Source organism: Branchiostoma lanceolatum, chromosome 1, assembly GCF_035083965.1.
Source record: "Branchiostoma lanceolatum isolate klBraLanc5 chromosome 1, klBraLanc5.hap2, whole genome shotgun sequence".
NCBI classification, from domain to species: domain Eukaryota; kingdom Metazoa; phylum Chordata; class Leptocardii; order Amphioxiformes; family Branchiostomatidae; genus Branchiostoma; species Branchiostoma lanceolatum.
The window spans coordinates 38773800-38790535 of NC_089722.1; the positions used below are offsets into that span (position 1 = coordinate 38773800).

General features: G+C 43.5%; 1 protein-coding gene across 6 annotated transcripts in view; it reads right to left on the reverse strand.

Annotated features, from left to right (window-relative positions):
• Nucleotides 1–16736, reverse strand: part of LOC136422297 (putative acyl-CoA synthetase YngI) — a 22361-nt gene continuing 5625 nt past the window's right edge. For 3 of the 6 annotated variants that reach the window (XM_066410007.1, XM_066409970.1, XM_066410014.1), the window contains 16 exons: nucleotides 16144–16203; nucleotides 15801–15910; nucleotides 15189–15236; nucleotides 14678–14798; nucleotides 13480–13575; nucleotides 8268–8401; nucleotides 7716–7810; nucleotides 6940–7016; nucleotides 6207–6311; nucleotides 5619–5767; nucleotides 5396–5450; nucleotides 4393–4479; nucleotides 3646–3698; nucleotides 3275–3335; nucleotides 2733–2811; nucleotides 1–2263 (listed from right to left, as the gene is read on the reverse strand). In XM_066410007.1, coding sequence (XP_066266104.1) covers nucleotides 2187–2263; nucleotides 2733–2811; nucleotides 3275–3335; nucleotides 3646–3698; nucleotides 4393–4479; nucleotides 5396–5450; nucleotides 5619–5767; nucleotides 6207–6311; nucleotides 6940–7016; nucleotides 7716–7810; nucleotides 8268–8401; nucleotides 13480–13575; nucleotides 14678–14798; nucleotides 15189–15236; nucleotides 15801–15910; nucleotides 16144–16203 — 1407 coding nt within the window. In that variant the 3' untranslated portion in view covers nucleotides 1–2186. The remainder of the gene's footprint in view (nucleotides 2264–2732; nucleotides 2812–3274; nucleotides 3336–3645; nucleotides 3699–4392; nucleotides 4480–5395; nucleotides 5451–5618; nucleotides 5768–6206; nucleotides 6312–6939; nucleotides 7017–7715; nucleotides 7811–8267; nucleotides 8402–13479; nucleotides 13576–14677; nucleotides 14799–15188; nucleotides 15237–15800; nucleotides 15911–16143; nucleotides 16204–16736) is intronic. The other 3 variants (XM_066409978.1, XM_066409997.1, XM_066409987.1) reach the window with 3 other exon arrangements.

Consider the following 16736-nt stretch of genomic DNA (forward strand, 5'->3'; position numbering starts at 1 on the left):
TATGTTTCACTATTGTTATTGCTTTATTTTTTCCTCACGTCATTGTGTAATTTGTAATCATTACTGTTGTTTTTATTGTTGTATGCAAGAGAAGGGCCTCGTCAAGAAATCACTGATTGTAGCCAAATAATCTTGAAAAATATGTGAATAAATAAGATAACAAACTTTCGTACTGTGTTTTTACGAGACACCCAGGTTCTATCCGTAGGTTGTCATTCCAATGACACAGGGTCAGATTCAGCTATCCATTGGCTGTGTCATTCCAATGACACAGGGTCAGATTCAGCTATCCACAGGGCGTGTCATTCCAATGACACAGGGTCAGATTCAGTATTCCATAGGGTGTGTCATTCAAGTGACACGGGGTCAGATTCAGCTATTCGTAGGGTGTATCATTCCAATGACAAAGGGTCAGGTTCAGCTATCCATAGGGTGTGTCATTCCAGTGACACGGGGTCAGATTCAGCTATTCGTAGGGTGTATCATTCCAATGACACAGGGTCAGATTCAGCTATCCATAGGGTGTGTTATTCCAATGACACAGGGTCAGGTTCAGCTATCTATATGGTGTGTCATTCCAGTGACACGGGGTCAGATTCAGCTATTCGTAGGGTGTATCATTCCAATGACACAGGGTCAGATTCAGCTATCCGTAGGGTGTGTCATTCCAATGACACAGGGTCAGATTCAGCTATCCATAGGGGTGTGTCATTCCAGTGACACGGGGTCAGATTCAGCTATTCGTAGGGTGTATCATTTCAATGACACGGTCAGATTTAGCTATCCATAGGGTGTGTCATTTCAATGACACAGGGTCAGATTCAGCTATCCATAGGGTGTGTCATTCCAGTGACACGGGTTCAGATTCGGCTATTCGTAGGGTGTATCATTTCAATGACACAGGGTCAGATTCAGCTATCCATAGGGTGTGTCATTTCAATGACACAGGGTCAGATTCAGCTATCCATATGGTGTGTCATTCCAGTGACACGGGGTCAGATTCAATTATTCGTAGGATGTATCATTCCAATGACACAGGGTCAGATTCAGTTATCAGTAGGGTGTATCATTCCAATGACACAGGGTCAAAATCAGTTATCCGTAGGCTGTGTCATTCCAATGACATAGGGTCAGATTCAGCTATCCGTAGGGTGTGCCATTCCAATGACACAGGGTCAGATTCAGCTACCCGTAGGGTGTGTCATTCCAATGACACAGGGTCAGATTCAGCTATCCGTAGGGTGTGTCATTCCAATGACACAGGATCAGATTCAGCTTACGAAAGATCATCAACCCATACAATATATGCAATCTTGTTTGTAAAATCAATGAGATTATTTCATCATACATCCTTCATAAAAGTTAACATCATTTGGCGAAGGCATGGGGTCATGGAACTGTAGTTGGACTTAAGCTTATCATGAAAAAAGTCAAAGACTGTCAAACCCTGCATTAGTAACGTAGATATAGAATATTATTATTGACAAGCAACGTACTTTAATCATCAGTATTGTTTTTTTCACATGTATGCTTTATGTTTCACTTTATGCGTTATCATTAATCATAAGGCTATATGTTGATTTGATTATATGACATCCCTCATGACATCCGCGCGCGCATCAATTTTCGACCATTTCCAAAAATAGAAAAAAAAGTTTTCTACCATACTGTAAATTATGCAAAGCAGCTACAATATTAAAAAAGATATGCTGTAAATTGCAAACAGATATATCAGAAAATTGATACTGATGTCGTAGAAGGCCAAAGTCAAAGAAGACGATGTGAAATATCAAAAATGAAGAATCCATGATTTGGTATGCCATTCTCTGTGTGTCAAGTCATTTGTGCAAAATTCCTGACCTCGTAGAGTCCATAATGAACGCAACTTTTTTTACAAACTTTTTTCATGCGCACGCTCGCATCAATTTGAAGATCCCAGAGGATATCATCCATATAATCAAATCAACATGGTCTAATGTGGGAGGGCAAATTGTAAAGGTGCGTTTGCATCTGTATGTTCTTTTTACACTGTGATAAACTCTTATATAAGAATTGTACACTTGCAATTATCCGACGGGCACGAATTTGCAATAAACTTTACTATAATTATCTGTTGATCCTATCGTCTGCCTTGCTGGTGGCTTTAGCTTTAAAGTACATGTACATGTACATATGCAACGTTAAGTTCACTCGATCTTCACTCGTCCAGTTCTCTCAGCCCCAAGCGTTGCATAGCGACGCTTCTCAGCCTCTTTCTGTCGACCTGGGTGGAAAAAGAGAGTTTCCGTACATAAAACAGTTTGCTCCAACGTACACTGACATTTTGACTCAAAGTAAGATTAAGCTAACACCAGGGATGCCCCTGTAGCTCAACTGGTAGCAGCCTCACAGTTGAGCTCCTTGTTCCAATTAGTTGGTAACCAGGGTTCAATCCTGGGTAAGAGACATCTCGGTTAGGGCTGCGCCTGTCTTTCGGAAGGGACGTAAAATGGGGGTCCCGTTTTCGTGGAGGCACCTAGAGCACGGTGAAGGGGAAGGCTTGCTGCCCTATGTGCCGCTAGTCTAGACAAACGAACGAGCGAATTAAACGCACTCACCCTCAAAATCGTACATCTCGACGACATGTTAGCGTACTTTGTTTGTGCTTAGCGTAATGTTTGTCGTGGAAACCAAGAACGTTTCTTTTACTGAATCTGGTCACTGCAAAATACTTGTTTTGATCATGAACTCACATCTCACCTTACGTCCATTAGATGTATTGGGGAAGCTCTCCACAAACAGGATGTATCTTGGACAGAACTCTTCAACAAGCTGTTGCAACAAATAGAAAATGTTGTTAACAAGTGATTCTCGTCTTCGAATGTATCAATATGCAGTATGTCGTAAGAGAGATCTTAGACGATCTCTTCAGAACCACGTCAGCATTGAATAAGATGAAATGCATTTCAACAGTTTTGAGATTTTTTTCCATTAGAACAAACTTGTAAGTTGTATTCCAGTCTATTTACTCCGGGAAGGAGAGTGGCCTCCTGAAGCCTGAAGCCTATTAGCAATGATGTTGTGCGCACGTTCGCACCTAGTACCTATAAATCAAGATCCTTTTGATGGATTTGTCTGAACTTGTCTGGCATGGAGGTACTTGATTTAACACCTTTGCCACACTGCAAACACCATAATTACTTCACGGAGGATTGTGTCCTACGGACTCTTGTTAATTTCTTTTACAAATTTCCGGCCGGTCTATTAAATCCGGATGCGAATAGCCCAGACTTACCCCACGTTTTTTAGCAAACTGTTTCATTTCCTCTTCTCCAACGCTTTCCCGACTCTTGAGGCTGGTAGAAATTGATGCAAAAATTAGTGCGAGAAAAAAATATACATTATGGCAGAAATGCAAGATTCCGACTGACATCGAGGACATTGTCGTATAACAAATCAACTAAAGATCAATATTTTTTAACAAACTTAGATTGTAATTGTTGACAAAGTGTGTAGAGAAATAAGAGCTTAATCAAAACATAATGTTCCCCACTTATACCGATGTAACTTCCCCAGTTAATGATAAATCGTTTATAACTACAGTTTACAACGTTTGTTAACGAAAGCATCGATCAAATATCTCTAGTTTGTATAAAAGATACTGACATGATGCAGGCGCAAAGCTCCTCTCCATTCACAGCATCCGGTACTCCCACAACCTGGAGATGAATATAGTTACATACTTAAGATTCAGAAATCCTGAGATAAATGAAAGGTGTTAAAGAAGAGACGGGCATGTAAACGTTTGACGTATACCTATAAGCTTATATGTGCGCATCGGTGTTTTGGAAGATATAGTTTAAATAAATCATTACTTAAGCTCTTGATACACCAAAAAGTATGACGATCAGTCAACGCCTGAGATTATTCTGTTTCAAAATCTGAAACAAAATTGGCCGATGCATTTGAAATAAAAGCCGCTAGAGGGCCCAAACCTACATGAGCCATCTACCACTCAAATCATTACTACAGCTTGTCCAGAACATGGCTCATCAAAACCGGAAGCTCCGCTCAAAATTATTAAATTTTGGGCCCTCTTGCAACTTTGCAAGGTACTACACCTTAAAAAGTTACGAGGGGGCCCAAACTCCAAATCATTTTGAGATCTATCAAGACCTACCCACATACAAAACATGAAGACAGTGCATCCCGGAATTCTTGAGATATGCAGTTCACAAACACACAAACAGACAGACACGCAGCCTCGCAAACGTAATCTTCTTGGCGAAGGTAATGAAGGTAACATCGTGTATGATGGGCTTTGCGGAAAAAAAAGCCTTGGTGATCCTGTATCTCAGTTCTAATCCATCAGCACCATTTTTTTCTGGCAGAAACGCACTGATGTGATCTTACCTTGACGTCTTTCACAGCCGGGTGTTCCTGTAGCGGCCCTTCAACCATCCCCGGGTAGACGTTCTCGGAGTCTATAATGATCAACTCCTTCGGAATGAATGGAGTAACGATAGGTAAGCATTCCATAGCCTAGCCGGTATAACCGCCCTTCGCCCAGCTTCGCAAGCACGCGGCGTGACAGCAGCTGCTTATATCACACTGAGCGACATGTCGCACCTACAATATAACCTTTGCACATGTGACTGCAGGTGTTTTTAAAATCTACTTCACTTGGTGATAACAAGCTCCACTAGCTCTATGATAGTTCTAGCAAAATAATAGTTTTTTAACACTTTAATCCTGTGTTGGTAACTCTGGCACTTCAAGGCATGACTATTTCTTGAGTAGACTTATTTCCAGCACAAGACAATAAACTCGACGATTTATTTTAAGAACAGATCTCTGGCGTCTTGAGGATACTGTCAAAGCAAATGGATCAGTCGTCCGAGCGTTGACTGGAGAAAATGTTTGACTGAAGTAAACGTACTGAATTTATCTATTTTTCCAGGAATTTCAACCCGGGGGCACGGTGGATTGTTGAGTCAGAACCTGGAGGTACTGAGTTCGAATCCCTGACAAGTCCCAACGTTGTGCCAATTGAAAATACATTTTACACCAATTTTCTCACTCGACTCATGTGAAAATGGGTACGTAACTTCGGTTAGGGGTGTCCCTAGGAAAGGACGTTAAATAAATCGAGATCCCCTATTCGGGGAGAGTCACACCTCGAGCACGTTTAAGAATCCACCGCTTATAATTATCAAAAAGCGTAGGTCTCCATCCCGGTGTGAGTGGGTCAAATAAATCTTTCCGGATATGCAGCTTAAGTACAAACCTGGAACGTTAAGCCATGAGGCGGTTTACCGGCAATATCATACTGTATGTGAACAGACACAGATTGACTTTAAGGTTAAATAGAAATTAACTTGAAATGGGACTATTTGTTGTTTGTAATACGACTCACCGTTTTCCGCCCTGTGATTCTCAACAGCCCATCATCGCCGATAAACCCCATGTCTCTGGTAAAAGCAAAAATCTAACTTGTTAATTCTGCAGTGCAGCTAGGTGGCGCTGCTTACAAATGCGGTTGCAAACAAACTCTACAGATATACATAGATAGTTAATGCGGTGTTTAATATGCGGTCCCAAACGTAAAGGAGCGTATCATTACAGAATCGTACACCTACCCCATACTGAACCACCCATCATGTTTCTTCGCGGCTGCAGTTTTGGCCGTATCTGCGTAGTACTGCTGGAACACTGAGTATCCTCTGATAACCACTTCTCCCACCGTGTTTCTTGGCACGCTGTTGCCGTCATCGTCAGCAATCTTAAGCTTTACAGCAACAAAACAACAGTTCGAAGATCTCCCAGTAAATATTTACGAATTACTCGTAAGTCTTGTTCAGTGATTATGCAAATAGGGTTGTGATAAGCATACCATGTCCATTGATCACTTCCTGTCACTCTGCGGTGAAATTGACTAGCATATGGAAAAGATATAGCTTCAAAAACACAGACCAAAACAATACCTCCTTTTGAATAAGTAGCTTCTTCCATTGACCCCGTGACCTGGAATGTCTGACATGTCTGATGAATGAATATTTCTACCACCTCTGAACTCTACTTTCTGTCCCTCCCGAAGTCCTGCTTTCGCGGTTCTACACCTATGTCGAACTCAATTCAAGGAAAGCTAGGCTTGTTTTCACCACTAAGCCTAAAAACATTGAAGATGTTTTCATGTCGATCAGAATTTAAGAACGTATGATGCTCACCTGAATATGTGGCAGCACCGCCCCCACTGTGGAATTCTGGGCCTCTGACGTCATTTCCGGTAATGTGCATGTCACGAAGCACACTTCCGTCGAACCGTACAAAATCTGGGCAAAACATGTTCGTTGTTGACATTTTGAATGTTCATCTAGAATCTGAAGTGTTAAAAGATTTGCTAAAAATGATTCAAAACCTTTAAAGGCATCCAGAGCATTTTATGAGGCTTGAAACTCCAATTTCTAGTCATTCCTACACATAGAAGTTTCAATAACACTATACCATTACATATCGACATTAAAGGAGCAAAGATAGTAACGATGTCGTTGTGTGGTGAGAACTGATAAAAAATCCAACCCCCAATAGACTGATCCTGACTGTCCATCACAATTAGCGGTTCGACCAATGAGAGAGTGACTGCATGTCCGTCAAATATTTTCATTTTTATGTTTTAACTTTGCATTTTTACGTTTTGACGGAAGTGGGTGGGGCTATGGTATCGGTCTATTCACGCTAGGCGCGTGAAACTAAAAGATCACCATGTAGCTTATTTTTTTGCCGCTTTTGAGCACTTTTGAAAAGAAATCCGCACGCAAATGTGGTAAACGGTGGAATTAAATGTAAATTTCATAAAGATTACAGCAACGAGAATATTTCCAGTTTTCAAGCCTCATAAAATTCTCTGGGTGCCTTTAAAATAGTTGTTTTACCGTTTCCAGGAACGTCGTTTATACTTACTATGACCGTGACGTGAGGTAGAACCTGAGAAGACGTCGTGATCAATGCCTTAGATACCATGTTCCCTCCAGTTATCACTAGATTTAAAAAAAATCACTTGAGACTAAAAATTATGACGTTCTAGATATAAAGTCTATATCACAAGTTTACGTTGGAACCGTGGTGCGAAAAGGACATTCCAATATATATGATTAGATCAAAAGAGAATATCATGCGACAAAGATCCCATTGCGCTTTGAAGACAAACGTGTTCATATGAGAATTATCTTCTTGAAAAATGCTATGAAACATTACCCAAATTCAAAACGTAACATTCCAAGTCAAATTAACGACCGTCTCCACAAGCTCCTTCGAGGTAAATGACTAACTACTTCAGTCACGTGATTTTAAGACGCAGTCACATCTATGTAACATGGAACGAATTTCGTTAATGCTATGGTCACATTTGCATCGGTGTCTGTGTGGGGTATAGCCCCGGTCGGGCCACGATGCCACAAATTTGTCATGGTCGGCGTTGACCTCTCGGTGTTTTCAGGATTAGCTTGATTATGGCGTCTATTTGTTACTGGGTCCCGGGTTAATTTTAACTATGAGTTTAAAGAATCCGGGGCCCGGCCGGGCCCAAAAATAGCATCGTAGCACACTGGGTGTCCCACTTGACCACGTAGGAGCCACGCCAGAGAAGCAAAAAAAAAACTTCCGGGCAGGGCCTCCTTTTCCAATTGTGACCTAAGCATAACGGTACAACACTTGCGGCAAAGTAATTTTTCTCTTACCCTGTTTTAGCGAAGAAAGGTCGAAGCCCTGGAGGCCAGGATAATGGAGGATGTTATAGAAGGTCTTGACGTAAAGAGGGTGGATCATAGTGCACCTGGAAAGACACGGAGTATTAGTCTCTTCCTTTCGTTGACTACATTTCTATTATTAATAGTAGAAATTGGCTAAATGGGTACCTCTGGCATATTACTAGTATTCAGCCTATATTTTGACAATTTATTTTATTTTTCAGCAACCCACGAAATCTGTTAAAGCTACTACAACAGAGACGTTTCATCATTTTGATGGATTTGTCTGAAATTTGGCATGTCGGTAGTTAAAGACGGTATTAAATACCTTAACCACACCGCAAACACCATACTTACTTCACGGAGGATTGTGTCCTACGGACTCTTGTTTGGTTTTATGTCAATACTGTGTAGCTTAGAATCTGCGTGTAAATCACACTAGATTAATGTGAGCCAGTCGTATACAACACTTGCAATACCTTACATTCTACCAGTTACAATTCTTGAGCAATGACTTCTTATGATCGAAAGCAAGACAACTACTTTTCCTCCTGGATCGCTGAAAGAATCGTCTCCACTTCCTTCGTAGTCGGCACCACAAACGTGCAGCCCACGATGATGGGTAAGCAGGTGCCCCAGGCTATGTTACAAAACAGCGTAGGGAATGCTGCTATGCACTGAAATGGAGTAAAAAGGAAAAGTAGTCATCCTCAATAGAGGTGAAGCAGGATATGTTTTTCGTGAATAGTTTCATCAGGTTGGTAAGTCACTGAATAGAAAAGACTCTTTTTACACAACCAAAAGATTTATTCCACCGACGTTTCGGTGACCATCTGTCACCTTCTTCAAGGCAATTCTGACTGGTTCACATAGCAATGCAGTACAGGTGTTGCTGCTTATACATATTAATGAGATGCAATCCGAAACGCAACGTTACATCCGAACAATCACAGGGGATGAGATCACTATGCGGCCCCAAACGTACAGAAGTGTAACACCTGTGCTACATTGCTATGTAAACCAGTCAGAATTGCCTTGAAGAAGGTGACAGATGGTCACCGAAACGTCGGTGGAATAAATCTCTTGGTTGTGTAAAAAGAGTCTTTTTTTATTCAGGATAATTTTTTATTTAGCTATTGTTAGTGTAGCCTTTTTTTTACACAATCTCTCGATGCCAGGGGCTGATTGGGCATCCTCCCGAGGGGCCTGACCAATGGAAGGGCTGCTAGAATTAGTCAGGCTAGTAGTAGTACCATGTGGGTTCGATGCAGCCACTCTTCTCGATAAGTGTGTTGGGTTCTTTTACGTACAGAGGTATGGCACTAGCTTGAAAGTAACGCACGAAACTCTCTCATACACCGGGGCTGGAATAGTGCATTCTACAGCAGGTAGAGGAACAGAGTTGTATCGGTTGTAACTAATCTTTGATCTTTATTGCTTACGAGAGCAAATAAGCTTTATTCATTTCTTCTTTATCCATGGCAGAATACTTCAGGAATGGATACCACAGCATCAGCACATATCACAGCAATAAAACAAATAAAAACTGCTTTACCAGCAGTACAGGGAACAATCGGCGTGATTACATCCAGTAGCATAAATAAATCATTCTATCTGCAAAACCTTTATTGGCAAAATCATTGTGAAATAAAAGGCTTATGTAATACGTAATACTTTGTAACTCATCCGCGATACAGACTTCAAGAAAAATTTAATGTCATTTCTTTTAATTTGTGTAAGAGAACAACTATTACTGAACATGTGTGCCGAATATCTTCTTGTTCCAATGAAGTTTCGCTCAGATATTTCGAACTTTGTACTTTGCTACTTCCTTGTCACTTAGGCCCTGTCCTTGGTGCTAGCATGTACCACGCAGAACTACATTGAAGTTATCAATTAAAGCATTTTCAATACAAAACCTATGCCCTGCTTTGTTGGTACCGTTCTTGGAATCTTTAGCTGCGTTCATTTCGAGACTGTCTATATCCGACATCACCGGGAGGGGGATAGCGGGGGAGTGAGGGTGTGTTAAGGTCTAAAGTTTGAGCAAGAGAGGTCGCAGATAGCTGGAGATAGAGAAAGACTGCATCCCGACTGCAAACAGCGCAAAGTTTTTCAAACTATAGAGTCTGAAACCGATCAGTTCGCTTACGAGTTTAGATTTAATCAAGGTGTCGCAAAAGTGCGTAATGTCAGCCAGCCAGGAAGATGCGGTTTTTATAATTGACGTAGATGTATGAAATGTGTCTTTAGCTTTGATCTCTTATTGTGTCTTTAGCTTTGATCTCTTATTATGGTTCCGTGCCTATTTTTTAGGACTATTCACGTCGAGACGAAAAATGATACAATTGAGTCATTGGAATGACAATAAATACAATAATACAATTGAAGACGGAGGGGGGGGGGGGTAGTAGTTCGCACCCCCGTTCTAAACCGCGGTCACGCTTTGAAGTACAAGGAAACTGCTGGCTTAGCCCAGCCATTATTCCCAGACGCTTCTCACCGCCAGAGTTGTTTAACCATGGGTCGACTAACCGGCAGTAAAGCTTTGAAAAGTCGTATGCTTCGCCGCAACAACTTTCAAGTTGGAAACATCCCTTGGAACAAAGGTTCAGCAGCGGAGAATGGACGTTCTGTGACGGAAGACCCTGTCGCGTCATGTAGCAGCGGCTCGCCTGGCGTGGGGCACGGAGGAGCACAGATACAGCTGACAAACACCGCGCCCATCATCGATTTGAAAAAGAGACTGGATAAGGACACGTACCAGATGCTCTACAGGCCCGGAGACCACGTCATCCTTCCGTGGCTTCGCAGTATCAAGAAGAAAGGCTACAAAGAGCGGCGGTCTTACATCAGAAACCAGGTGAGGGGAAACAGAATCGTAGACATGCAGAAGATGGAGGAACTTATGAATCTGTTCAACGCCGGACATCGGAAAGCTAACGGCAGACGTGTGTGTAAAGGAGACTGTAAGTTTTCGAGTAAACTGGAAAAGAAGATTGGGTTTGGATGTAAGGAGGCACTTCTCTGCAAAGCGTGCGGCTACAAGACTACACCCGCAGAGCTGTTCCAGAGAGCCGACACGCGTCGGCCGGGGACCCGCGGCCCGCTCCCCGTCAAACTCAACATCCAGGCTGTCACTCCAGGGGCCAAGGACAGGTACGGTTGTACCGCTATCAAACCTTTATTCGCTTCAATGAACATTCAAGGGCCTAGCCGAACAACACTGCAGAAGAAACTCAATGTGGCGAGTAAGGCATACGTGGAGCTAAATGAGAAGCAAATGGAAGCGAACTGTAAGACGCTGGCTGAAGTGAAGCGGCTTCGACTAGATGCGGGACTGAAAGAAAGGCGGACAGTCACAGTGGAAAGTGACGTGGCGTACAACAACCCACCGAAAGGAAGGTCCATGGCACAGCCGGGAACACAGGCGGAATGTCCGTTTTTCGAGGCGGAGACCGGCAAGAAGATGCTGGTGTCCGTTAGTACGGCGAGTCAACATTGTAAAAAATGCGAGGATCTAGAGAGACAGGGGCTTCCATCCGGCCCCGGTACCCACGACGACTGTACCCGAACTTTCGACACAAACAAAAAGTTGGGTGCCAGCGAACGCGTAATGGCGAAACAGAACACGGAGAAGCTTTTGAAACATGGATTGGAAGTGGGGATTATGGAGTCGGACAACGACGCACAAATCATCGGAGGAACAAACGACGCCCTTCGTGAAGCCGGTCTGGAACCTGCAGAAAAGCAGGATTGTATGCAACACAATCAGAGAAACCACAGTCGTCGGACGTACAACTTGTACCTTGAAGTGTTCGAAGGTGGAAACAATAGGAAAGTACAGAGACAGGAAGCAAGTCGGCAGGTGGGCCGCTATCTAGTGAAGAAGTGCACCAGCGCCCTGTATAATGCGGGGAAACTCCACGGTGACAACGACGCAGGCTTCCTCGACGAAATCGAGCAATTTCGCAACACTCTAGTTAACTGCATATCAGGGGAACATTCTAGCTGCAGCTCAGAAATGGCAACGTGTCCCGAGCACACCCCAGAAGGCCGCCACCGTCGCCGCGCCCCAGAAATCCCAGGAGGAGGGAATTTGGCACTGACCGAAGCCGACCGCAAGGCTCTGCAGGCCTTCATAGACTACAGACTCGGCCCAGAGACTGCTAAAAGACAGAGAATGCTGCTTACAACGAACAAGAGCGAGGCCTTTCACAATAGAGTCCTGAAGGCCGTCCCCAAGGCAATGACCTTCAAAAAGAACTATAACGGTCGGGTTCACGCGGCCGCTCTTGGAGACTCCGTCGGGTCCGGGGCCGCCATACGCCGCGCCAACGAATTCTTGGGCGCGTCGCATTCCCAAGGAAGCCCGGGGACGGCTGCGCTTGAAGCAATCGACAGAGAAGAGGCCTACCATCGACAAAGGAGAAAGACTTGGACATACAGACTGAGACGCTACCATCTGCGACAGGCTAAAGCAGAAAAGAGAGACAAGAAAGGAGACTCGGGTTATAGCACGGACTCTGTACATGCTGCTATGTCTAGTCTGGACCATCCTTATTCGAAGAAATAGGTGAACTGTAGAGCTAGTAAAACACATCCCCCTGCTCGGGGACATGTGGAAGACGTTAGATTTGGGGGGGGGGGGTTGTTGTACGGAGAGCGGTGTGGGTGGTGGTGTGGGATGTGGGTCGAAACTTAGTGTAGAACGCAGTTTCTGTAGACACCATGAGTGTAGCAATGTCCACTGTTAACACAAGTCTTTCGCTCATTGTTGATGTAAGCAGGCTCCAGGGATAGATGATCTTCCGCTAGACAATTTCTTGTGTGACAGATATGTGATACATGCCGATCGTCAATAAATCCGTTGTACAGATAATATGCCACTCTGTGTAGACGTGCGTCTTTACATTTCGCTCCCACTTGAATGCTGATTCTGCCATAGCCATCATCATCCACCCTTCCGTTCCACAAAACACAACCTCTGTCACCTCTAGACACCACTGCGTCGATTCTCTGTTTCAGAGCTGACTTATACCCCTCGTTCCATGTGGCAAAGTCGGCCATTTCGATCAAAAACAATACATGTGTTTTGGGTTAAGGTTGCAGACCACAGTATTTTGCCTATGGGGGTGTACATAGTTAAGGATCCCAAAGTGAGAAGCTTCGACGCTTGAAAATTTATAGTAAGGTGCACAATTAGGGTGTCAAATTTTAATATGTTTGACTTCAAGGTTCAATCTACAACATATGTGAAGAAATCATTTTAATTTGCCGGCTCGTTCCCTTTTAAAAGCCACTTTGGTATGACCCCCAGCGGAGGTCAACGTACTGCAGGCGACTTACAGTAGTCGGGCGCTAACAATATTCAGGCGCGAAACCACGCCGACCGAACAAACATCGTAATCCAACTCGTACAGTCTCAAAACTGACGTATTCCTCTACCATTCACCACAGTTTCAGCCTCGCTAACGTGCACAGAAGATAAACTACGGCCTTTTCAAGCAATGCGACGCACTACTTCATACCCGAACTACTATTGTCCACGGGGGTCGCCCACTAATACTGTGTTCTGCGACCTCAAGCGACCTTTGACCCACGGCTGTAGTCACGTGGTCGAAAGGTCATGTGTCTAAAGTAATGGGTCATGTTCTCAGGATTGGCTTAATTATGGCGTCTATTTGTTACCGGGTCCCGGTTTGATTTTAACTCTGTGTTTAAAGAATTCGAATGTAATGAATGCACCCCGTACCTGTTGGTCCATGTGAAGTGCCAGTGCGACGTACCGGTTGCTGTTGAGGATAGAGTAGGTCGTTTGCTGCACAGCCTTGGGGACACCAGTGATGCCCTGTGAATGACAGAAGGTTCCGAATGGAATTCCTGTTGCTTTTTTTGGCGACGCCTCAGGGATGGAGCCTAGTGTATGATACTGCTTTCGGATTGCCAAATATTCTAGGTATTCCGCGAATGCATTCCCTATGGAATTACTTTTTGGCAACGCCTTGGTCTGTTCAAGGAGGTTTAACCTCCTTGGTCTGTTTGATTTTTGTGTGTGTGATTTTGTAATAAATTACAAATTTTGAATACGCAGGGGGAACTAAGGTTCTCTCGTCCTGACTGATTGAGTGAAATTCTTCAAAAGCAAAGGCAAACATCGTATACATTGTCACAAGCAAATTATATAGTATTTCACTAATTAATCGTCGTATGAAACCGAAAGCGTGGCTTGACCAATGTTTTGTCATAAAGTCTTTTACTTACGGCGCGATCACATTCGTCGTTGGCCGTCATAAGTTTTAGATGTCATAGAATCTTTCAAGCAGGCAGTGACAGAAGTCTTGGATTACATTGTAATGACTTATTGGTTGTGTGATTAATTGTATCTTCTTTCAAGGTTTACTCTTTACAATAGCGACGAGCTAGTTGAGCAACCTTGGCCCTCCCATATACTATATAAATATAAGACAGCCTTTCCCGATAGGCCATGTTGATCTTAATATTTGGATGGCATCCTCTGGGAACCCCAACCTGATGCAAGCGTGCGAGTAAAAAAAGTTTAGCAAAAAAAAGTATTAAATCTAGGTGGTCAGGAAGGTTAAACAAATGACAGACAATGGTACCAAATAATGGACTCTTCATTTTTAGTCTTTCGAATCTTCCTGAGTTTGGCATTCTAGACATTAGTATCCGCTTTCCAAAATATTTTTGATTTAATATATTTGCTCATTTTGTAGCTGCTTTGCACGATTTACAGTATGGTAGAAAACTTTTTTTTTTAAATGGACGACGATTGATGCGTGCTCGGATGTCATCCCTATTATCAAATCAACATAGCCTTACAAGTTTTAGAAAGTTTGCATTGCCGAAGAGGATACTAGTATTATGTCAATCATCGTTTTGTTCGTCCATTATGAGCACGAAACACTGCTGTTAAAATGAAGCAGACGTACCGAGGTAAATTGGAGTATGGCCGGGTCATGGCAGCTGAGTTGATTCTGCAGCTTTGCCAGCCTTTCGTGAAATTCCTCGTGTCCACCCTTCTGCATCAGTTCCGTCAGTGTCTGGCACTCCCTGAAAGGACGGATGGGGAACCTGTTATACTCTCCTAGCATCCGATACACATAGCGTTAAGGCCACAAGACAGTAATCAAGACCCGGTGCTATCTAATACATGGTAATCATGCAAGAAATAGGCTGTCAAAAGCCACCTACCTGAGTTTTAGTACATGAAAAACTTACATTGGCAGGAGCGTCTGACCTCTAAAGTGTCAATTTAGAGCATATAATTTCAACTTTTCAATCGTCACAAACCGTACGTATTCAGCCATGTTTCCAAGAATTGACCTTTGACCCCTCTTCATTACCTGATAACAACACCAAAACACCAAACTTCAACAGCCTACAGACACCACAAACATGGATGAAAGTCAGAAGTGTATACGTAATGTGTGTAAGACTTACTGATGGTTGGTTTCTCCGATGGTCACCAACGTAGTTAGGTGAGGCACTCTGTAGGATAGAAAATCCCAGTTATTTATCCACTTTGGTGAGGACTCCAGCTGTCTAACGATCTTCACCACTCCCACATTTATCAGTAGCGAAAATCCTCTTCTCTAAATCTTCCCTCTCCCTCCCTTCTGCCGCTTTTCCTACATCAGTCTTCTCATCATCCATCCGCCTCTCTCACACTCCCTTTCTCCTACATCCGTCAGTTCCATTCAATGATCATGCCCCTCCCCCTCCCTCCCTCCCTCCCTCCCTCCCTCCCTCCCTCCCTCCCTCCCTCCCTCCCTCCCTCCCTCCCTCCCTCCCTCCCTCCCTCCCTCCCTCCCTCCCTCCCTCCCTCCCTCCCTCCCTCCCTCCCTCCCTCCCTCCCTCCCTCCCTCCCTCCCTCCCTCCCTCCCTCCCTCCCTCCCTCCCTCCCTCCCTCCCTCCCTCTCAATCTCTCTCCTCCCTAGCTCTGTCTGTCAGTATGTCTGGCTGCCTTCCTATGTCCCTTTCTGTCTCTCTATCTGTCCCTGCCCCCCTCTCTCTCCCTTTATCCTGGCTTGCCCATTCCCCTGTTGTACGTACCGATCCACAGCCAGTGCCCCCCGTTCCACGCCCTCTGTCGTCCCAAACATGTCATGGAACGGTGTGGATTTGTCTTCACTCGCCTCGACTATCAACACTTTTATCTCGGCCTGATATTGTACAGAACAATGGGTTACTGGGGAAACCGAGAAAAGGCAGCTCTACCCCTGAAAGACAATGCTATACAATGTTCCCAATGACAGTTGGTACCCCCCCCCCCCTGAGTTAAAGAACTGTTCATTTCTCATTACACAATGGATATAGGTATGGCAGCGAATAAAGGTCACCTAGCGTTACATTTGTTAAGCCTGATCAAACTAGAATACTCATCAGTAATGCTTACCTTGTTCAGCACGTGGATAACTGTTTCCCCGTATTGGAAAAAGCACAGATCCAACGGAACCTGGAACAACAGCGTCAAACATGGCATTATTAGACTACCAATTCGCTACATACGGAATATATTGATAATAGTAATAATAGTCTTTAGTGCATATTCCTGCCTGGCTAAATGCACAGATGACCACACGTGGCCTATAAGAAGCAAAATGCAAAACATGAATTGAAAAAATGCTACATTCTAACATTGAAAACTAAAAAACAAACAAACTGTTGACTATAGCTAAGCTAATGTCGATCACCTAGTAGTTTCTTCTATCTTTTTGAAACATTTGGAAACATGACTACATATTTTCTCTATTATATATTCGTTCTTACATGACGTCAGGTATATGAAAGTGTCCTGCTTTGACATTTTTGTACGTTTCTCGTCTAATTCTTTTGCCTTAAACAGCAATTGGCGCTCATCTTCATATAAGGAACAATCGAGTAAAAAGTGGGTTTCATTTTCAACATATAAATGGTTACAGAATTCACATCTTCTATCATTCAGAGGGGTACAGTTATGCCTGCCAGATTCTAGCTATGTGTAGGGAA